This window comes from Dendroctonus ponderosae, unplaced genomic scaffold, assembly GCF_020466585.1.
Source record: "Dendroctonus ponderosae isolate FM_Combo_2020 unplaced genomic scaffold, Dpon_F_20191213v2 Dpon_F_20191213_42, whole genome shotgun sequence".
Classification (NCBI taxonomy): Eukaryota; Metazoa; Arthropoda; class Insecta; order Coleoptera; family Curculionidae; genus Dendroctonus; species Dendroctonus ponderosae.
The window spans coordinates 59623-83255 of record NW_026018632.1 but is presented as its reverse complement, the minus strand read 5'-3'; the positions used below and the strand labels follow the sequence as shown (position 1 = coordinate 83255).

Sequence of the window (23633 nt, the reverse complement as noted above, 5' to 3'; positions counted from 1 at the left end):
TCTAACTTTTGGGGAAAAAGTACTCGTCCTAGCGACAATTTTGCATGTGGAGTTATGCTTTATTGATACTTTAAACACGATCACGATTTAGCAGCAAATAGCAACGGATAATTTCACTTTCGTGCATAAATAAGTGGTTTTGGGAAAGCGAAATTGAAACGTTTGTTGAAGTGTTTTTTGGGGCTTAATGTATTGACCATCCCGGATTTTTTCGTTGAAACGGTTGAAATATAAAATGTCCTTTAAGGTAAAACAAGAAAAAGCTAAAAGCTCGGTGGGACTCGAACGACACGTTCACCAATAATTTTATTCAAATTGTTTAAAAAGCTCTTAAGAAAATATTAATTTTCATACACTTTTGTTCGCACCCCGTATCTGAAAAACGTAGCCCATAAAACATAGCCCATACCGCAAGTCCAATCATATGAACTTTTGTCACTTCAATTCTGAAACACCCTGTATATCTAGAGCAGAGGTTCCCAAACTTCCAGTTATACAAGTACTTGTATAATACTTATACTTTTACTTTAGTTATACTGTATACTTATACTTTATACTTCTATAAAGCCAGTGTACCCAAACCATTCTAGTTTAGAGATATAACCAAATACGTTTAGAACATCCTTATACAGTTATCGATATCGTTCTGAAGATTTGACCATGCTTGTTTTGACATGTAATTGACAGAAAATGTAAATAACTGAAGGTGTGGTTAGAAAACTGTGGCAATATTAACAATTGATTGGATGACTGTTGTTGGAAATGTGTTGCATTAAATGCAAAAACGTATTATCTGATGTAAGAATTTGCGATAAATACCCGCAGATATAATGTCGGAGCACTACAAATCGCTAATATCTGATGAGTAAGTATTGTCTGCGAAATTGATGAAACTGTAGGAACTGCTACAATTTAAAAATGCTGCAGAACAAAACCAATTGCCGTAAATATTATAGAAATTACCCGTTACAGTTTCTCTAACCCCGAGTAAGAGAAACTTCGAGTTAATCTTTAGAGTTCAAGTAATATTAGGACCCAGTTTGTGATCTAGAAAATCTATCATTTGCTGAAATTAAGTGATAAACTAGAAATTCTACTGGTAAGCATTCTCCTTAAAGATATTATACATTAAAAGATTACAATTTAATTTGAAAGGAAAATAGAGGTACTAAGGGAACAGGTCTCATCATTCACTTTTTTTGGGTACACTTTTCAAGCAATATGAACGGCTAAACTAATTGTTTTCACAAATTTATATGCAGACATTTAATTTTTAACAGCAACAGAAATTGTTCTTGTTTGGGGTTATTAGACAAAAGGATAAGACGAACTAAAGCAATGTAGACTACCTATGTATTGATTAAATGAATGAATACCTATGAATTGAATTAATTCTGTATGTTCTTATTTGAATTAAAATGCAACAAAGGGCAATATAAGTGTGTTTCATATTCTAGTGATGTTATTAAGGAATTGATCAAGGACAGCGAAAGACGACAAGGGAAACTGATTATACCCCGGCTAAAACCAAATTTAAATTTCTTCCAACGAACTGTGAACAGTTTAGTTTCAACTAACAACAGGTTTGTTCTTACTCAAATCTATCAAAATATTACTGAACAATTTCAATATATATTTTAATATTTTATTAACTCCCCTCTTTCTCTCTAATTGACTCAGATCACTGACATTAATATACAGGGTGATTCAGTTTCTTTAATCGCGACATAACTCACAAAAATAAGAAAAAAGTTCACATATGCAAATGCAGGAAATGCTTCGTTTTCGTGATACATGATGCTGAAATTTGAACTTTTATTGAGTTTTTCGTGCCAACTTTACGCTCCGGTGTCTTGCCAGAATTTTGTCGTTTGAGGCGTTGTAAATTTATGTTAAATTTTGATGAAAATATTTAAAAAAACTACACTTACAACACACTCTCTGGCAAAACCAAAATTTTCTAGTGATGTTTTTCGAGTTCTTTTAGATCTTTTATATTTTCTATTAAACATTGAATATCCCTGTATAATCAAAAAGATAATTAAGATTTGAACGATAATAAAATCAAATAGTTTATTTGGACTTCTATTGTTTTGCATCTGTGTATTTTAATCACAACGTTTCGAGCGTCATTTATATAACCCAAACAAAATCGAGAGCTATAAGTATGCAGATGGGGACTTTAACGTACATTTTTTCACCTAAACTAATCATTTCATAAAAATTATTAAAATAAAACACTAACATTTTCTCATTCACAAAATGACGTAATATTTCATTGAATGGTTTATAGCGATGCTTCTACAGCTATTGCTTTGTCTTCAACATTTGAAAACTTTATAATTTATAACAATTTATTCTATCATATAATATTGTATAGATGATATATTTTCAATCTAGAAAATGCATTAAGACTCGACTAAAAAAAGTTTGTCTTTAATTGATTCATATGAAAAAAGTTTCAAAATTGCCAAACTACTTCCTAGTTACTTTATCATGCAATAAATTAACGGGTTGCCCCGAATGTACGTGTCTCTCGAATCACGGTATTAATTGTAATTGATTCGGAAGATGACTAGTTTTGTTAGAAACAAGTTCAATAATTCATTAAGGTCGGCTGAGGCTTCTTTGCATTCTAATTATAAAATAAACAGATATTCTTATATATGTTTATCTACCTTGATTTTGTAGGTTTTGGCTGTAAATTAGTTTCTAACTAATTGTATCAGAAAAGTATATGATTCTTCAAACTTGCTCAACGTTTCCATTTCTTAAATTTACTGAGGTCGAGGTGTGTTATGCATTGGTAAAACTAAGCGAGGTGTCTATCAAAATTTAATAAATTAAAATCGCTGGTACACAACAACACGACAGGAAGTCACACATGCTTAAATCTCCTCGCCCCAAGTAGCATTAAGATTCTCACCAGTAGAAAATAAAACGTTGTGTTTAAAAGACATCTTTCTAAGACAATGAAAGTCGGCACGATCAAACATTTTTTCAAAAACTTCTAAAATGTGAATATCACTTTGTATTCCATGCTACGTAATTGAAGAAATTGCTCAACAAAAGTTATTTCCCTTTTTAGAATCGATAAAGGAGTAGATACATTTAGGAGTGACTATTTGAAAGATGAAAAAACACGCAAATATAGGGTTCCTGTTTATAAATCATCATCAAATAAAATGCCCCTAGTTGATTACGCGTTTGAACGACGACTCGTTTTAGAAACGAAAGATAAATGTATCAGGCCGAAAGGCAATAAGAGATCCCAAAAAGAATCAACGAAACGAAAATGGGAACCGCACAAGTTAAGTTTTGGATCAGAAGTGGAAGATGCAGCTAGTACAGATCAATCCCAAGTGCAATCTTATAAGAAAACTCTTCAGATATTGGACGGTATTTCTACCGATACTGATTTAGATGACTTGGAAATTGTCAACATGAAAGAGCCTTCTTCTATGAGGAAGTCAGGCAAGTCTGCCACAAGAAATGCAAAAAATAAATCAAGTTGTGTAATTGTCCTATCTAGTGATGAAAACGAGAGCAGCGCTCATCAGAATCATAAAAATCAAAAGAAGTGGAAGAGAAAAATCTCAAAAAAGCACAAAAATAAATCTGATACATCTACAGATGATGATTGTTAAATCCGGAATCTATGCGGTTTTACCAGGTATAATTAAAATGTAAATACTAAAATAAATTATTTTGAATTATAACAAGTTCATCAATTCATTCTTCCCGAGATGGCCCTAAATTAATGTTATTATTTTAACAAAAAAGATATTGCTAATATAGCCAGCACAATCGGGTTATCAGTTGGTCACTTTAGTGGAACAGACCTGCATTCAGGATTAAAACAAACATTTATAATTTTAATATGTTTTTAATGCTCCCAATTAAACATAACTATGAGTAAACCTTCGTTATTGGAAAAGTTATTTTGAGTCTGAATATTTTTGCCGGTATACTATTTTCATACAATCATTTAGGTTGTCTATATCTTTGCATGATTCGATTTTTAAACCCTGGACGCTTTCAATGCACCTTCTAGCATCGACGAAAACGTCGGCCTTTAACCGTGACACCATTGGAAGGGCTTCGAAGTGCTCGGAATGTAAGGTCCCATCAAGAATCAACCCTGATTCTTCGCCGACGCATTTAACAAAACATCTTGAACTTTCTGGTAAACTATCTCCGGTAGCTAAATTGTGCAAATCTTTTATTCTGGCTCCAGTAGATATCAGGCATTTTGGAACTGTTAGAAAACCCTAAAATTGAATACGCGGTGACAATCCACTAAAGAATACCTCATATTATTTTATTCCAATTGATCTGAACTGCATACCTTATTTTTATGCATAAAAAGCAATTTACTTACGTTTGATATTGGTAGATAAAGTGTCAGGGCAACTATAAATGAAAAATTCATTTCGCCGGGAACATAAATAAACTCAATCGTTTTAAAGTCTCCAGAAAAGTGATAAAATACACCTTGAACAATAATTGGCTATTGAAACTGATCTATAACTATTTCATTATACTTCATGTTGCATGAATGTATTGTTTGGTAGGGATATTGATATTTTACGTGTGAATGTTTTGTTTAAATTATCGAATAATACCACAACTGACTTTTTAAGTCACGAACCTTTAATTTGAGGATTAGAACACTTATTTTTTATTTCTCAGCGAAAAAAAAACTATTTATTCATACATTAATTTCGTCATTTAGAATGTAGGAGGGAAATAAAAGGTATTTTTATTTCGTCAACTGTTTAATTGGATCAAACTCTGGTTGTCTAATGACAAACTGCATGGGGAGGTTCAATAAAATGAATTTCATATTTGTGTCGTAAGCTATTCTTATATACAACTCAATGAACGTAATAAATTATTTAATGATTACCGATAACATAATTATTATATTTTGCGATAATTGAATATTATTTGAAAATCATACGTTGCGTTTATCGATCGACTTCACCAAATACGATATCTAAGGTTCCTATAATGGCCACAATGTCGGCCAACATATGGTTTTTACCAACTTTGTCCAACGCTGCTAAATGCGCAAATCCCGGAGCCTTAATTTTGCACCTGGAACAAACAAATTTAGTCTTCAAAGTGCTTGCGATTTTCTATTATCTCTGACTATTTCAGTATTAGGTTTAAACTTCAGACCGAGCCACATATAAACTGTTTGTACATACCTATATGGTTTAGAGGTTCCATCAGATACCAAGTAAACTCCAAATTCACCTTTAGGAGCTTCTACAGCAGTGTAGGTGCTTCCAGGTGGGACTTGGTAACCTTGGGTGAACAGCTTGAAGTGGTGAATTAATGCCTCCATAGATGTCTGCGAAAGAGTTAGTAACAAATAACATCTACTAATGGCCGAATAGATTACCTTCATTTCCCCTCGACTTGGTGGTGAAACCTTCGCATCGTCGGTCTTTATTTCACCAGGTGGCATCTGATTCAGGCATTGATGAATGATTCTTAGCGACTGACGCATTTCCTCCAAACGGCAAAGATACCGATCGTAGCAATCACCTTTGGTTCCAATAGGGATGTCGAATTCTACCTTATCATAAGCATCATATGGCTGCGTTTTACGCAAATCCCACTTGATGCCAGATCCCCTTAGCATCACTCCACTAAAAAATTACCACAACTTTTTTTTACAAACAATGTGTCTTGCATACCTGAAGCCATAATTTAACGCATCTTCAGCAGTCACGATGCCAATATCTTCGGTTCTTTGCACCCATAATCTATTGGAAGTTAGTAGGTCTTCTACCTCATCTAACCGTTCATTGAACTTCGAAGCAAATTCAAAAATATCGTCCATTAGCCCCAACGGCATATCCTGAAAAAAATTCGAAATTCTACTGGAAACATGTCGGTGCAAATTTGATTTCAAAACTGTATATTTCTCTTAGTGCTTAATAATTGTTTATTCTAGTTTTGGAAAAAATGAAATTTCTCTATAAAAATATACCAGCGTGACTTAAAATTGAACTAATTTCTTTTAAATGATTCTGAAGCTTACTACGGAAAAGTTAAGCAACCGTTTGTAGTTTACTTCTTTAATACATTAGCTCTTGGAGATGCACATTCAACAGTTTGTAACAGTTTTAAATTGATCTCTTGAAGACTTAAAATGTTTTGAAACAATTTCCAACATTGATAAAGTTTACCGTCGTTGTGGAGACTCAATCGATCATATCGTGATCTCTTGCAATAAATAAAATTGTTTGTGAACAGTAAACACAATGAAAATTGTGGAAGAAGGAAGTTTAATAGAAACAAGCACTAACCCAGACATGCAAAACCATTTAAACGTTTCGCCTAGATTGTCTTTGATCTCGAACTTTCGAAGTAACCCCGTATCATAAATTGTTGAAGACGGGTTACATCTCTACCGTTCTATTTTTTTATAACTTTTTCCCGAGAAAACGTTCTTTTGACATCAAGCCGTAATATGAAGGGCAAACATTCTTATAAGCAATAGGTTTATGTAATGTTAATAAAAAAAAACGTAATTTTCACGTGCAATGTAAATCAATGTTGTGGAATTTATGATAATCAGTTAATTGCAGTTGTTTGGGAGAATTATTTTTTAAACCATTTTTCTGTACCCCCTAGGATAATCTCCAGTAGAATGAATGAATGAGAATGTGTAATCACCTTCCATATTAATTTCCATAATTAAGTTAACATTTTTTTTTCGCTGTATTTTAACTTACCAGCGCTACACCGCCAGGACGAACATATGCAGCGTGCATGCGGGCTCCTGATACACGTTCATAGAACTCCATCATTTTTTCACGCTCTTCAAAAAGCCAAAAGAATGGGGTAAGCGCACCAATGTCCAAAGCGTGCGTACATATTCCCATGATGTGATTTAGGATTCTTGTGAGTTCGGCAAATAAAACTAAAAATTCAATTGATAAGTAATGACACGATGTAAAAGTAATTTAAGAACTGAAGGAATATCCTGTCTATTTGCGCCGATAAAAACCGCAAATATATTACCTCTGATATATTTAGCACGAATTGGAACATCAATGTTAAGAAGTTTCTCAACAGCCAAACTGAAACACTGTTCATTGCACATCATGGACACGTAGTCCAATCGGTCAAAGTAGGGCAAAGCCTGAGTATAGGTTTTATATTCAATTAACTTTTCAGTTCCACGGTGCAACAATCCGATATGGGGATCAGATCTTCTAACAATCTGGAAACTCAGACACATCAGCAAAATTCAAATATTATTCAGATGCAGTACAGTTATTAATATCTATAGGTCATAAGTGTGAAAACCTCAGTAGCAAAATATTCTGTAAGTCGGTGATGATACCAAGGTTTATTTACTTTTAACCCAATTGAGTTTTTTTTATTGTATTAGTTTATAATATTCAATCAGTGATAAATTTTGAGCGCTCACACGATTAATAAAAAAATGTTAAACAAATATAATATCAGATATAGAGCCAAGGGTCTTAAGAACTGTAAGATTATATGAAATGCTGAAATAATTGGATTTAAAGGAAAAGTAAAGTAAAAATCAACTTAAGTTAAATGTATAATAGGTATTGCTGATATATTTTGAATAGCGCGAGACATTACGGCAGCTATACTTATCTTCAACGAATTTGGGGCTATTTACAGATGTAAATTGAGTGAGGAAAAACATTTAAAATCTAGCTCATTATTGATTTTAATGTTCAAAGTATCCTTATGTTAGTTGGCTACTCCTTCACCTTATGTTAGCAAGAATGGTATTTATACAGACATTTTCTGTGTGTATACAAACAGGAAGCTTTTTATTAATTGAAGTAAACTTTGGATCTGAAGATTTTGAAGTACAGAGCATTACAAATAAAGTATGTTTAGGATTAAACATACAAAACAATATAAAGCTATCCGATTCCTTTAAAAAATGCCCCAAAAAATAATATTTGTTTTAAGCAGCATATTAGCCCTAATAAATGAGGCATTAAATAATTGAAATATCCGAAGGATCCATACTTCGTTTTCTATTAGAAAAAACTTTAACTAATAGTCACGGTTAGTATTGAAAATGGTTTGCTCGAGCACGTTTACGGCTTGCTCGAGCACGTTTACGGCTTGCTCTATCTAATGCGCTTTAAACCGATTTAAATAACAAGTGATCAAATAATTCCCATATTCATTAAGATATGCTAAAATCAGGACATATTTTGGCAATCTGTTGATAAGTAATACCAAACCAATGAGAAAGCTAAAATTTTGTGTGTTCTTTCTCTTTCAAATCCATCGTTTTTTTTATATTTATTTGTCTTGTACAATTAAATTTTCGAAACTTTACAGTTTAAATCAATACGCTAAAACTTTTCTTGAATTGACCGTTTTGATAAAATTGTAACTATGTAGTTTGGAAAACATATTTCATTATAATTTTAGTAAATATCTTGTCAAAATCAATCCAATCTTTTCGAAAAACAACACATTTTGTATATTTGCCCTGAAATTATTAGTGATATTTTTAAACGTCATTGTGTGATGCAGGAAAAATATAATAATATATAATTATATTGTAAACCTTCCATAATATTATATTATTCTGTTATCATTAACTCACTTCTCCATCTAATTCCAAAACAAGTCGGAGTACACCGTGAGCAGCTGGATGTTGGGGCCCAAAATTAATAGTAACATTTTTCACCTCCTTTTCAACTGGAGCTTTCTCATTATGCCAACCCGGCAGAGCCCAATGTTTGGTTGTTTCATCTGGATACATTACTGGACCTTTAAACTGTTCAAAGTATTCTGCGTCCGGGTACCATTTTGCGTTGGTTTGAGAACTGTAATTTTTTATGAAATCATTAACCGAGTATTAAATGTTATAAGTAATACAATCAAAATATTAGCATTAATTTGTCCAAGAAAATGTATTCAGGTTTGCGTTTCAAAAAAGATAATTTTCTGCTAGAATCGTCCCAAAAATCGAATATTACAACAGACTTGCAATCCACTAAATGCTTTTCCAGAAAATTGACAATGTTCTCAAGCAATGCCTCAATCGGCGACTACCCGCAACAAAACCATTTTCTCCCGCAAAAAAACATTGCAAAAAAACTTTAAGAAACTGATTATATCTCATAAAATTTTTTAATTTCCTTTTTAAAAATTCAAACTTGTTACTTTGAACATGAAATAATTAATAAACAAGTTGCCAGAAAGCTACGTTCAGAGCATCATTTTGCAGGCAATGCGATTCAAAGCCATCCCATGCGAATTAGGATTGCAGGTTCGGCTTTTTAGGATAATTTTGTCATAAACAGAGCTTCATATCGATTGATGATTTCCAAAAAAGGATTGCCACTGTACACCAAATAATATGTGTTTTTTTGTACAAATGACCCATCGATATCACAATATAAAATAATTGTAAAGAGCGATTAGCACACGGTGTTTTGCTTGAGTTTATCAACTAATAAAGGTCTAAACGTTGTTCCACCCTCAGATTAAACAAATGTTTTTATTTAAATTTTTCTATAGGAGCTAAGTACAATAGTTAATTTTATTATTTTATTCAAAATTGGGTTTTTGCCATCGTACAGAGTGCTTAAAATTTTTGCATTAACGTGACAAGCTTGTCGGTTCCTGGCGCATTCAAACAAAATTCGTTTCACACACTATTTTACGGTGCCTTAACTAGTATGCATCAAATTACAAAATTATCAAATTATATCAGATGCCAAGGTGCGTCAGTCAGGTACCAATATCTTGCTAGGGAAGATCTTACGAATTTTCATAGGAGCTCACCATCTTTTTTTTGACACCCTGTATAAGCATATAATTTATATGTAAGTCACCTCGTTTTGCTATTATTTTCAACAATTTTTTGTTTTTTTACTGCAAATTCTAAAGTCTAAAACAGGCCTGATTATTTGATTAGGACATTACAATTTTCTGATTACTTATTTTGTGTTTTATGTTGTCGAGGTCAGTTAAAGAGGCCGCCTTTTGGTAAATGGTAGCCTAAAATGCCGGTTTACTTAATGTAAAAGTAGACATAAATAGGAGGATAAGACTAGAATTCAACAACCTAGCCATTGTATAGATTTAGAAAACTCGTTGACTTCGAATGCTTCTAAATAGAGCTAATTAGCAAGAAATGCATACTACTTTTCTACAACGGCGTTAATGTAGGGTGGCAGATCTAAAATAGAATATATGCCAATATGATTTTTGTTGATCAATTATGAGCAGTTTGAACTTTCAGGTTGTTGGAGTTAATTGATACCTCATATTTGATCATATACATTTGAAGATATTTATAATCTATGCGGGCTTAGTAACGTAGTAACAGGCATTGAAACTGGACTACATATGAAACGAATGAATTCCTAATTATTGTAAACAAACTGAATAGCTGTTTTAGGTCTATTTAGGCTAAAAAAAATTACATAACACCTTATATGTTATAGAACAATTTTCTGATACCTGGTGTGAAGTAGGGCTGCTCCATTTTTCAGGAACAACCGGCTCGGCAGGTGATTAATAGTTGACCTAAAAACAGCTTGCATTTTTTATTGCTTCATAAATTAATGGAAAATGTATTTTAACAAAATGTATGTTATGATCTTGCTGCAGCGTTGTCAAGTGGGTGTAGAATCGTGTCGAAATGATTGACAGATGTTCATTTTGATGGTATTAGTAAAAATATAGAATATTAAATTAAATTGTCAAAAAGATGCAAACATGAGTTTTTAAGTTTTATTCTGGCTTTCTTGGTCTGGTACCCTTGACGCCTCTTTTATTTATTCGTCATTTTTGGCTAATGTTTTCGGCTCTACTATAATGTTCTGTTGAAGTTAGTTGTAGTTAGGATGTGAATATAGAGAGACGAAGAGACTCAATGCAAACCTACAATATAACCAATTTGATTATTTATTATTTTTGTTGTGTTTTGGCGCAATTTTCACGTAAATACACTATGTGGTCAGTTTCGTAAAGTGTAAACTACATAATATATCCTAGAATTTGGATATTTGGAGAAGGTAAAGGATATAGCAGGTAGTTATATTTACATATATTATACAATTACATACTTATACAAATATCAGTCAAATTATAATGCTGCTTATGATGATGGTTTTTCTCTTAGTCAATGGCATAAAATGTAGTACAGTTTATACGCCAAGACTAAGGAATCACGCATACACTTAAGGCATAAGATAGTCTCCAAATTTTTTACCTTAGGCCTTATTCTTCAGATGCTAGATTGATGACACAGGCATAGTGGTCTTCGTTGTTTGTTGCTAACAATTCAAAAGCAAGCGACCGCAAAAGACCTGGTAATTTCTTTTGATAATACGGGTGTCCCGTAAGCTCATGATCAAAACGGTACTGCGATATTCTTTGGACCAAAAGAAGACGATCTGACCTAACTTTTATTAACAAAAAATGTCTGGCTCCTCTGCTATTGATCGTCAAAGTTCTTCAAAAAAATTTATCTTTTTCGAAATATCGGGAGAATGGTACGATGTATTTTAGTGAAACTCGCTGTCAATTTGTTCTTATGTAAGACTCATATTTTGATGAAACAATCGAGTTCAGCCGTTTTGGACAAGTGGTGAATTCTTGAGTGTCGTGGTACAAAACTTACCAGAACTTTTTAGTTGGACGATAAAATCAACTCATTTTTTTAGGTTGATGCACTATTTTGATATGATGATTTTGATGAAATTTTTTTTTTCGCAAAACTATGAATGCTACAAGATTTTACAAACAGCACAAAATTGTGAATACATGATTAGTGCATCAACCTAAAAAAAAATGAATTGATTTCATTCTCCAATTAAAAAGTGCTGGTAGTTTTTGTACCACGACACTCAAGAATTCACCACTTGTCTAAAACGGCTGAACTCGATGGATTCATCAAAATATAAGTCCTACATAAGAACAAATTCCCAGCAAGTTTCACGAAAATACATCGTACCATTCTCCCGATATTTCAAAAAAGATAAATTTTTTGAAGAATTTTGACCATCAATAGCAGAGGAGCGAGACATTTTTTTGTTAATAAAAGTTAGGTCAGATCGTCTTCTTTTGGTCCAACGAATATCGCAGTACCTTTTTGATCATGAGTTTACAGGACACCCTGTATATTTAATTTACATAAAGCTGCAAATAGGACCTCTAATGTTATTTTACGGTTCAATGGTCTAGCTTTATATCTTACAAGTATTTCGAAGTCGTTTTTGTATCAATATCAATTTTAAGCGCACACGCAGAAGCACTATTAATTAGCTGGAAACTGATCACTAGATAAAACATTATATGAGCATCTCTTGTACTATGCAGTATTCCATTTTATTATCGCATCACACGCCTTATTTCTTATTATTGGTCTCTTACCAGCATAAGTTTTATATTAAACAATTTATAATATAAAGTAACTAAGAAACTTTCAGCTCTTTTGTTGGTTCTGACAATTTATGTTCCTGAAAATAATAATGAATATTATCTTACCGCTGTGTGATAGCAATTCTAAAAGCTAAGACATTTGGCAAGAAACACAGCTCAATTGAGTATTCATTTGCAAAATCATTAAAAAGGTATTGACTGTTCCTGCCGCCAGCGCCCAATTGTCTAGAAGTCCTTCAACCCCTCTCGCGTTCGAAGGTATAAATGTGCGTGTAAAAATAATTTCTTAGTAGTATTTCCTGGAAAGGCGTGTTTTTCGCCGCTTTTGAGTACTTTTCCAAAAGAAAACCAAAGACGCCATGATGTTCACGTTGTCTAACAAACTGTTTTTTTTTTCTTACACCTATTGTACGCATTTGCGTTTTAAGTAGTTAGTTCCGAATCATTTTTTAATTTTTGTTTTTTTGGATAACCGTTTTTGTTTTATTATCATTTTAAGTCGCTATCTCCCACAAAAGGGGAATTCGCCGACAAATATTTGGCCCTTTAAGCCTATAAAATTGTTTTTCGCTCTTGCAGTTTAAGCGTGGTGAGAGGTGTTTCAAAGTGAACTAAGATCGCGTGGATGGTTTTCTTTTGGGAAAATTGCCAACTTAATTTAGCAAAAATGATTCGAAAACCGCATTTTTTCCAAAAACAGCTTGGGCCTAAATGTGTTGCAGGATACCCTCTAGGTCAGCCGTGAGCAACCTTTTTAATCAACGGGCCAATTTAAATTTAATTTTTTTTGGCGGGCCGCGTATAGAGTACTCATTAATAATTTACAAAACTGTATATCGTTGTTCATGTTTTGTACCGTAATGCTTTTTTATGCTATATTTTTTTAATGTCGACATAGTGTCTGAGCGAGCATATTAAGCATACAGCTTTATCTTTGACGAAAGTCAAAAAATAATCAAATTTCCGCTTTTCTTGAAAATGCTCATCCGCAACCTTCCGTTTTTTGGTTTGCTTTTCTGACATGCTATTATGAAGTAAATAAGTGCATTTGTACAAATAATAACATTTGAAAGTTTTAAGAAATTTTGGTTTGTATTGCATGTTTGAACAAGTCGCCCACAAGTGAGTAACTCGTCAAAAATTCTATCGGTCAGTATGTACTTCTATTTTATTATAATTAATTTTATAACAATATATTGATAGGAGAAAGTTGACATCATAAATTCAATTTTTTGAATAGCTTGGCGGGCCGCATAGACACGTTTAACGGGCTGCGTGTTGCTCATCCCTGCTCTAGGTGATAGTTCTTGATTACCTTTTGATGAAGAATTCGTTCTTATTGCGAGATAAAAGCACTGTTTATCAATTTCTAATAAAAGACGTGAGGAAATTCTGTATTTTTTAAGGACAAAAATTTTTGAGTCGGAATACCCAACAAACCGTTTGTGAAAATTGAGATGTCGTGTAGATGCGCCGAACTAATTATTAAGTCAAGAAAATAAGCAAGAAAAAGGGTTGCATATGCTATGGAGTTTTTGATGAAAGATCACAATTTTTGGAACACTGTGATTTTTAGGGACGAAAAAGTATTGCAGTCCTCATATAATGGCAAAGTTCCAATATGCCAGCCTCCAAATTCAAGATTTAGTCAAATATATCCACATCAGACCAGCGGTAGGTTTTCTGTAAACTTGTGGGCTTAAGTCGTGGACCAGGAGTTTGTTGGAATATTGACGGCAGGTTGAACAGCGAATCTTATAAAGTAATATTAGAAATCGTTTTCCTTCCATCAGAAAACCTATTTTTTGGATATAACAATATTTTTTTTTGGATGTATCAATAATTTTTTTTGGATATAACAGTGTGTGGGTATACCTAACTAAGAACATCTATAGAGAAGATTTTAGGCTACCAAACCGCCGTGAATTAGGGAAAAATTTAAGACTCCTGAGAGTCTAACTAACACCAGAATATACAAGCATCTTAATTCGTTTTACGCCCACACATTTGAATTTCGTTTTAGATGCTTATGGGACAGAAATGTAATATTAGTTGATCAGTTTCTGAAGAACTTTGGGAAATACCTATTGTATATTTTGAGTCATCGACTGTACGTCATTTGTAATGACCACAGATCACAGAGGATACTCTGTGATCTGTGGTCATTACAAATTACAGCTTATAAAATCTTAAACGACAAAATACTCAAAATGACATTTAGTTAATTTCAATAAACGCCATTTTTAATATTTGAAGTTTATATGTAAAGAAATATTTAAAAATTAATCATTTTCAAAATGAACACAAGAAAAGCATATAAAAACAAACGTCGTCTTGTTAAAAGTAATTCCAAAGCCGGAAAATTGGGGCAAGATATAAGAATTACGGAGAGCAAATCAAATATTGGATCGAAAAGAGTAACTGTAAGTTCATTCGTACATATATAATAGTGAATAATAAGTGTTCTAATGTCTACTTGCTTCAAATATTGAAAAAATACTTGTTTAGCTTAACTTAACCACTTAATAATGAAATTTATTTAAATAAACTTATATTTTATATGCTAAACAAATGGGCATTAAAACTCAGACTGGTTACTGGGTGCTCCTATCATAAACTATTGCCACAAATGGAATTAGTTGAACCTGTTTTAAATTTAATTCTATAACGCATTCATTTCGCCTTTTATCGCTTTTATTTGTAGTTACTTCCCGGATTTTTGATTAATGGATTCACTTCTGATACTGCAAGAAAAGGTAAATGTATATTTGAGTAGATTACTGTGTCTTCGGTCTGGTTAACGTACTATTTACTTCTATATGCATTTTAATGCAAAAAATAGTGTTTTTTCTCTATTATCTTTGCACTAATAAAATATACATGTATAGGTCGAAAATTGTTCTGGCTTACTTTCTATAAAAACTTTAAACAATTAAGAACTTTATGTTACCGACTATGGCGTCAAAGATTGTGACTATACAACAAAGTATTTTGTTGAATATTTAACACAAATCTAAATTAATCAGATTTGGGTACCCGTGCGTTATTATCTATAAGGTGTTTAAAAGCGGCAATCTTTAAAACAATAATTTCTCAGATCATTTTACCAAAGAAAGTGCCTGGTTTGCTACGTATCTATAGGTTTGCAACGTATCTGATACGTAATATTAATCGTAAATGATTTAATAATTTAATAATAATGATGTTGTAGTACATGTTGTTTTGCCTAATATTAACAGAATTATTGTTTTGTTACGCCCGTATGCATAGTCGATCGTAAGCGATTCGCCGTTAACATGTGCCGCCATAGCGAAGAGCGCGTCGGCAGGGACCCAACGGCGCTATATCCTAATATCTTAAAATGTTCTTAATACTTATATGAATTAATTATTAATTAAAACTAATTAACTTTTACTAAAACACATGTAGCCCAACGACCTAAAAGTATTTACTTGGCGAGTTGTCGGATATTTTAATTTCGGCAAACTGATATATTTTCTGCCAGTGCTGCGAAGTTGGGCGATAAATCGCAAATTAGGCGATCAAATTTGTTAAAACACGTTTCAATTGTTGAATTTGCGCAAAATGAGCGATGAAAGTCTTCGTCAATGTGATGCAATTTGGGCGACTTTTGTTCGTCACTATGCGACTTTATTTACCTAAGCATTGGAAACAATGCTCCTGTATTCATCTAGGCGACATCACGGCGAATCGGTTCGGATTGACTATGCATACCGGCCGAATTGTAATGATGCCTAAATGTAACAGACATTTGTATGCATCATCGAAATCGGAATAGTTTATATTTCTGTTGAGTTTCAATAATTTCGAATTACTACAAATGACTCTACACATAGTAATTTTTTAAATTTAATTTAATTTACTGAGCACTAATTTAATTTAAATAAAAATCACATTTGCAAAAATAAGTTTTATTATTTACCTCATAAACCAACAAAGATTCCTTCAAGAGAACTTCTAGGGTTCAAGGAACACAGAAGTTATAAATTTGCTGCTTTATCTCGAACAAATATCGATATTTAAATAGACTTAAATAGTCACTAGGCATCCTGCCTAGACTTAATAATTTTAATGTAGTTAGCACTAAATCTGCACCTGATTGCCACTAATAATGATACCAATGTGCGAAAAAATCGATAAAAACTTCTTTAAATTATTTTTGAAAAACTTAACTTTTAAATATTTTACACCTTGTATTTTGCAATCGATCTGTTTGATTCATTTTTCTAGGACTTTTTTATAAAACAACCTGAGAAATGATTTCTTCAAATATTGACGCGTTTTGTTTAAACACCCCGTTTATTTCTGGTAATTATCAAACTGAAGAGAAAGAATAAATTCATCATTATTGAGAATATTAACATATGATTATGCCCTTAATTCTCATTTAGCGTATAGGTGTATGTTAATCAAAGATCCAATAAATCACATCGAAAAACGGCTATCAAACTCACACATGTCCGGAAAAGGTGCGACCAACACTTAACGAGGCAACTCTACAGCGAAAATGAGTTCTTATGACACTTTTGTGAAACTTATAACTCATTTTTGCTGTAGAGTTGCCTCGTTAAGTGTTGGTCGCACCTTTTCCGGACACCCTATATAATAGTTAGTGCAGATCCAAGAAGTGACAATAACAAAATTTTCAATTTGCCATACAGTATTTTTAATGTTAACACTTACTATACATAGTGTTCTTTAAACAGTCTGTATACACAGTAATTTGAAACGTTTTTTAAAATATTTTACAGCACTTAGTGATTTACAGCAAAGATTTCAATTTCAAGAAACCAGAAATATTTAATACCAGAGCTAAACTACTCATTTAAATGTTTAATTTAGATCGTGATTCTTAAATTACATTCTCATCAAAATGTCGAGTTTCGATATACATACTCATGATTTCATTTTAAAATAGATTTTATAAGAATTTTTATATCGTGTGTATTTTGTGCCAAAACATTCAATTATCACCAAACATACATTTCAAGAAACTCACCCTTTCTCATACCATCTCACACAAACAATCTTTAAGCAAACATTGTAATAACTGCACTTGTGCTTATTTGGGGAAAATATCTAGTTTCTATTTTTATTCAGGTAGTGTATTTCCACATTCTCAGTAAGTCTATCACTTCAAGATTGAAGATACTTATTACAAATGAAATAATAATTATTGTAAATAACTGTTACTTTAAGGTGAAAGTCGTCCCAATAAACAAAACAAAGGTAAAGTATTGCCTGATAATCTGCAGGAGATTTTCGAACGAAAAAATATTTTAAGACGATCTCAGAGGTTGTCGAAAAGACGCGAGAGTGATAGTTTACAGTCACCTTATCATCATCAATCTGGCTCAGAACCTTCGAGGAGCAATTCTTCGTCTAATGTACATTCAAGCAGTGTGCGTTACAAGCCAATATTAAAGAAAAATCCAAAAAGTATTTTTAAAGAAATTAGTGACAAACTTTCCGAAGCTCAAAACGCGCAACCTGAAGAGCACCATCAGCCAAGGAAGGTTTATAGAACACATCGACGAGTAGATGCTAGTGACCGAAATGTTAGTGATCAATATGACGAAAACGCTGAAACTGATAATGTACGGACCTTATTTGGAGACAAGAATTGCAATTTTCACACTCCGCGCTGTAGCCATTTAAAGTTAAACGTTAACTCTACATTTTGTACGAACTTTATTAATAAAATTCGTGTAACTTTTAAAAAGAACGTCGTAAATGAGAGCAAGGAAATAGTAAAAACGGAAATCAACAATGTCAACTTGGTATTGTCAGGAAAACCAAAAATGCACGAAAAAACACTGGAAGACAGCGATGATAACGATTTGGAAGACAAAAACATGCAGAATACGCTTCCAGTACCGCCAAGGAATTGGGTTTATCATACTCCAAACAATCGAACAATTAATGCAACTCAGCCATTGAACTGTCAAATAAAACCTGTTGTGATACTTGCAAATAGTAATCGTTTTGATTTATACGAGATCAAACCACAATGCAAAATGGTTCATAATCATTCAGAGCGAGAAACGGCAGAAAGCCCCCTAGGTAGAGCTCATTTCAGAAGCGAAGTGACTATTAATCCATCTAAATTTGGATTTAAACAAAATAAAAATCACAAGTTAGAATTTGAAAATGGACAACAAAACTACGCTACAGGAATGGAAACTTATAAGCAACAGGTGAGACATTTTAGGCGAAGATTTCAAATGTGCAACGACTGTATCTAGCAATGAATGAAAATTAAAAAGCCGTTCGTTGTATTTGATTCTATAATACGTATAGGAACCCTATTTTATCTGTCTCCCATTACTCTAACTTTGTACTTTTATAGTGCACCTCTTCCCTTGTAAAAGCTCTTCAAATAAGAAAATAATAGAATCTTTGCAGTCGAAATGATTCGACCGTCACTTTTTAGTCATAGTGAAAATTATCTTTACATACAGAGTGGTTTTTAGTGCGATATAGTCGATTATTTCCTATCGCACTAAAAAAACACCCTGTATGTGACTCCAATGGCAAATGTGTGGCTTGAAGCCAACAGTCATAAACATAATTTCACATCGAAGATTGAGAATATCGCGGCCGTCAAAGGAATCGTTCCAAAAGTACATTTATTGAAAATTATGTTGGTAAAATGTTCAACGGGACCAGAGTTTCACTCCCTTTCAGGTGCCTGAAGCTGGTTCACGTATCTCGGACACGTATTTGAAAATATTAAAAACCGCTGTAAAACCTTTTTAGATAGCAAGAACTTTTCTATGATTAGTATTTATCGCAAATTCCGATAAGGGTAGACTCCAAGATATGAAAATTTAAAGAGCCCCTTCAAAAGCGATATTAAAAGCATAATAAGCAGGACGAAGAAAATTAAAACATTATATTTATTTCTGAAACGGTCGAAAACATCTGGCGAGTCATTTAGATTGAACGTTTTGTGACTCGTTTGTTCTCCTCCGTCCTCAAGCAAAGTTGCGATTCCGCAGCGAGATTAACCTAGTTTTGATAGTTTAACTTATATCTCGGAATATGTTGCGGTAGAGGGTCGTTATAACAAATTTTTCATAATTTGGATTTGTTGGAAAGTTCTTGTCGTTCACAATATTAAAAGCAACCATGTCAATGCTTTTGCTTTATATGTGGGAGTTCAAAGTGATATCTTGGAAAGGGTTCTAAATGTCTGATCATTCAGCTCGCACCAAACGTGATAATCATGTGAGACGGACGTGATTATAAAAGCAGCATATCACAATTAAAGGACGTCCATAAACGACGTGTTCAACAAAACTATGATACCCGTTAAATAATCAACTGTGTTGTTAAACTGGTGAACAGATAATACCATTTTTAAACCAAGTGTTATTTAAGCTAACAAGGTTTTGCGTTATCAAAAGCTTTAGAGAATAAAAAAATGCAATGGAAATCACCCATCAAAATAATGTACTTGATTGGCTGCTGAGCTCTTGACTTTGACCAACATTACAGATAACTACACAGAACTGACAAAATAGCACGAATTTTTAATTTTGAATTAAAAAAATAGGAGGAACAAAACACAAAAATTGGCAATCAAGCACTACAAATGCTGGTATTTCAAAAATCTCGTCTTGTTTGTTTCATCAAAATTAAAGTTGTATTTTCTTTCAGAAAAGTGTACCTTCCACAGTAAATATATTTTTGTAATTTACGGAAAATATTGTTAAAGTTAATTTAGGGTTGTAACTTCAGACATTTAGTTGCAATTGGCTAAAACAATAAAGGTAAAAAGCTGTATAGTGCTCGCGTAAATAATGAGATCCCTCCTTATTTTGTGAACCTTTATAGCTGTTTCCACAAAATTTGCGACGCTATTAAGGTCAAATTGTCTATCTTTTGACATAAAAATGACTGCTGAAAATGTCAAAGTGACAGTCTTACGCCATTTTCGTTTATTTTTCCTAATGGAATGGGTGGTCGAGTGACACCTTGTTTTGAAGGTCTGTTCATCCTCCCGTCAACCGTCAATTTGTAGATCGTTTGTTTCAGTAGTTTTCGAATGACCGCTTGCCAATTAATATATCTGATGAGTTGATTGTTTTTCTAACGCTGTACAAAATTGTATTTTTATCTAAACCGACTTCGCCCTAATTGCAATTATCACATACAGCAAGTCCTACCCAGATATTTTCAAGCTTTATAAAATGAGTGCCATACACCATTATCCATTTATCAATTCTTAACAACTTAACTTTTAGGAATTCCATTTTATTAAATGTTCAAAATGTTCTCCGTTAGCAGCCTGGCAATGATAAAGTCGATTCGTGAATTCATCTTTAACTTTTGCCAATGTGTCTGCCGGTATTCCAAGGCCAAAGTTCCTTATTTTTTCTCTCAGGTCTTCAATTGAATCAGGTTTTGTAACATAAATTGGCTCCTTAACTTTAACTAACATAAACTTGCGATATCCCCAGAGAAAAGTCTATTGAGGCAAGATCGGGCGACCGTGGCGGCCATTCAACTGGCCCCCGCCGTCCAATCCACCTAGTTGGAAATACTGTATTTAGCCACTCCCTAACTGCTCTTGAATGAGGGGGTGCACCGTCCTGTTGAAAAATATCACTGTGAAATTCCTCCGGTTTGAACTTGACGAGTCTTTGTATCCTCGAATAAATCTGGTTTATTAACATATCTAGATAAAATTAACCGATAAGATTCTGATCAATTAATATGGGACCGACAAAATAATTTCCAAGTTTGCCATCCCAAACATTTATTTTCTGTGGGAATTGTGTGGCGTTCTCGAAATATGTATTGGTTCACATCAGACCAATACCGTACATTCTGCATATTCAGTTGATTCGTTAGAAAAGCAAATTCGTCTGTCATAATCTGGAAATTGAACAGTTGATTCGCACATGAGTTCACAAAACTGCCTATCCGAATAATCTTCTGTTAACTAATGAACCAGACTAATTTAGTATGGATGGACCTTGTTATTCCTAAGATAATTTTGTAGAATTGTTGCTGAGACTTGGCATTCTTCAGCAGCGTTTTCTGATGACTGCTGCAAATTGGTGACCATAGAGGCGACATGAATAATCAATCATCATCAAATCAATTTGTTTGGCTTCGAGAATAGACTTTTTTCAGTACTTTTTTCCGGCCAACACTGCTAGTAGTCACAAACTTTTGGAGCAATTTTCTGTAATAATTTCGGCAAATGGGACTCGCAGGAAATCTTTCGTTGAACAATCTTACTGTTTGATGTAAATTTCGACCGGCTTCTCCGTATATCCCCGCTTCAGTTCTTTGTTTCAAGGTGCGTCCATAAACCATTTTTGCATTCAAATTCACACTCTTAACCCAGGTACTGATCTCAGGTCCCATCTTACCAGGTACTTAAATAATACTTAATAGAAACTTAAACTTTCAAACGTAGATGATCGAAACTATCAAAAACTCTCAGAATAAATAAAAAAGCATTTTTAATATTATAAATACTTTTTTTTGAAAATGGACTTTTTGGGTGAAGTCACAGACGTTGTTAGATGTTCTGGAGTTCCTTGGAATATTTTGAAATACAAAATATCCACCAACATACAGGAAACGACCAAATAGTTTCGTGCAATTGAACGATCGTGATTTTAAATTTATAGCCTAGATTATCGATATTAGTTACTTTTTCAGTTTCCAAGTATTGAGTTAATCTTCAAAATAGAATATATAAAATAAAAATAACGATTATTTACAATTTGTGAGCTACAGCTATATGTTAAATTAATGATTGTACTGTTTATGTAACAAACATTTACCAAATAATAGTGTACGCCGTTTTACATTATCGAATACGTTTATTCTGCTGAACCATCGTTGAAGTTGCTTTTGTGCAACCGGCCCTAATTAAGCAAACGACTTAAAAATATGTTGCATATGACGTACTAAGACGCATAAATGATCCCGATGCAGCCAATATATATCGGACACTGCCGGATGTTGTAAAATCAACTCACATTCCATAATTATGTGAATTACTTTGAAAGAAATATTAATATTCAACAATAAAATGCTAATTACGCCCGGCGCTGCAATTGGAACCGACAGCTTGTTAACATGGTCCTTTAAAAGTTCTTGCATGACTCGCAATATGTAATCACCCGAGTTTTCAGTTTTTTTACGCATTTGTAATTGTTTTGCGGGAAAGTCCAATTTTTAAAGCTTCCAAGCGTATCCACGAAGTAGGATTCGGCCCAAAACGACCAAGAACTTCCATTTAAAGTGCTTCAAGCACTTGTGGCTCATTTCATTATAATTCAATCAAACAAGTTTTTTGTAATAAATGCCGAGAACTTAACTATATTACATACGTACTTCATTACAGAAAACTTGTTTGAATTTTCATTCAGTGAGTACACACCAACTTCTTATTGTCAGTAAAACGAGTGTCTTGAAATTTAGCTATCTATCAAATGTAACCATCGCCTTAGACTAGGTAAAAATGCCTGTCTTCATTTCTTTTCTTTAAGCACAGCACAAGGGGAAGAGACGCCATTTAAAGTTGTAAAGCTGGGTGACAGGAGTTAAACGCAAATGTGGGTAAATTAGTTACTATGTAGAAGCGGTTTCAAGGAATTTTTCATATCTTTTGTCATTCATGAGCTATATCAATTGCACGGTTTTAAAGTCACGCTGTAAAAGCAAACCCAGTGTAATGATTATTCGATTCATATAATATTGTAATGTTTATATTTTAGTGTGATTGCTCACGCCCCAGTTGCAACCGTTATAAACCGCAGATCGACAGAAATTATGCGGACAATTATATTCAGTTTTGTCCCACTTCGAATACTCTGATGGATGCTAACGATTTTCAGACTGAAAGCTGTGTAAAAATCGGACAGTCTCAACACATACGAGTAAACGAAACAGATATATGTGACGAAGATGATTTTAGGGAAATTCCGCGTTTTGTCTCCAATTACGAAGAAAATTCCAAAAACATGTTCAATTTTAACAACCGTGGAAACATGTTTGACTTTGGTTAAAATGGAGGATTACTGCTTCAGACCGTAGTGTCACCTTAGCAGTTTTTTTATACCAAACATCAGATTGAATCAAGATTTATTTAGTTACTTATTTAAGATAAAATGTTCAACATTTGAAACTATGTAATAAAACTGCAGAAAATTATGAAGGAA

The 23633-nt window shown here is 33.2% G+C and overlaps 4 protein-coding genes across 7 annotated transcripts; 2 read left to right on the top strand and 2 right to left on the bottom strand.

Moving 5' to 3' along the window:
- The first annotated feature begins 681 nt into the window (after positions 1-681).
- On the top strand, positions 682-3719 carry LOC125504370. Of its 3 annotated transcripts, XM_048666235.1 has the most exons (4): positions 692-865; positions 1458-1583; positions 3089-3474; positions 3533-3719. In XM_048666235.1, the coding sequence occupies exons 1-4, from the start codon at positions 831-833 to the stop codon at positions 3688-3690; spliced, it is 705 nt and encodes a 234-aa protein (XP_048522192.1). In that variant the 5' UTR covers positions 692-830; the 3' UTR covers positions 3691-3719. The 3 variants fall into 3 exon arrangements, with proteins under 3 accessions (XP_048522193.1, XP_048522192.1, XP_048522191.1); XM_048666234.1 differs by having other exon boundaries at positions 3089-3719; XM_048666236.1 differs by lacking the exon at positions 1458-1583 and having other exon boundaries at positions 682-865; positions 3089-3719.
- Positions 3720-3866: 147 nt separating this feature from the next.
- Positions 3867-4563, bottom strand: LOC109542137. Its single transcript, XM_019911214.2, has 2 exons — positions 4382-4563; positions 3867-4271 (listed from the first exon to the last, which is right to left on the bottom strand). The coding sequence occupies exons 1-2, from the start codon at positions 4430-4432 to the stop codon at positions 3939-3941; spliced, it is 384 nt and encodes a 127-aa protein (XP_019766773.2). The 5' UTR covers positions 4433-4563; the 3' UTR covers positions 3867-3938.
- A 196-nt stretch (positions 4564-4759) lies between these two features.
- Positions 4760-10687, bottom strand: LOC109542126 (NADH-ubiquinone oxidoreductase 49 kDa subunit). The gene is made up of 8 exons (XM_019911195.2): positions 10498-10687; positions 8630-8852; positions 7042-7243; positions 6753-6940; positions 5709-5872; positions 5411-5660; positions 5214-5359; positions 4760-5100 (listed from the first exon to the last, which is right to left on the bottom strand). The coding sequence occupies exons 1-8, from the start codon at positions 10578-10580 to the stop codon at positions 4971-4973; spliced, it is 1386 nt and encodes a 461-aa protein (XP_019766754.1). The 5' UTR covers positions 10581-10687; the 3' UTR covers positions 4760-4970.
- Positions 10688-10773: 86 nt separating this feature from the next.
- LOC109542123 lies at positions 10774-23625 on the top strand. Of its 2 annotated transcripts, none has more exons than XM_019911193.2 (5): positions 10774-11054; positions 14000-14846; positions 15128-15179; positions 17644-18641; positions 23190-23625. In XM_019911193.2, the coding sequence occupies exons 2-5, from the start codon at positions 14721-14723 to the stop codon at positions 23478-23480; spliced, it is 1467 nt and encodes a 488-aa protein (XP_019766752.2). In that variant the 5' UTR covers positions 10774-11054; positions 14000-14720; the 3' UTR covers positions 23481-23625. The 2 variants fall into 2 exon arrangements, with proteins under 2 accessions (XP_019766752.2, XP_019766751.2); XM_019911192.2 differs by having other exon boundaries at positions 10774-11070.
- Positions 23626-23633: the final 8 nt, after the last annotated feature.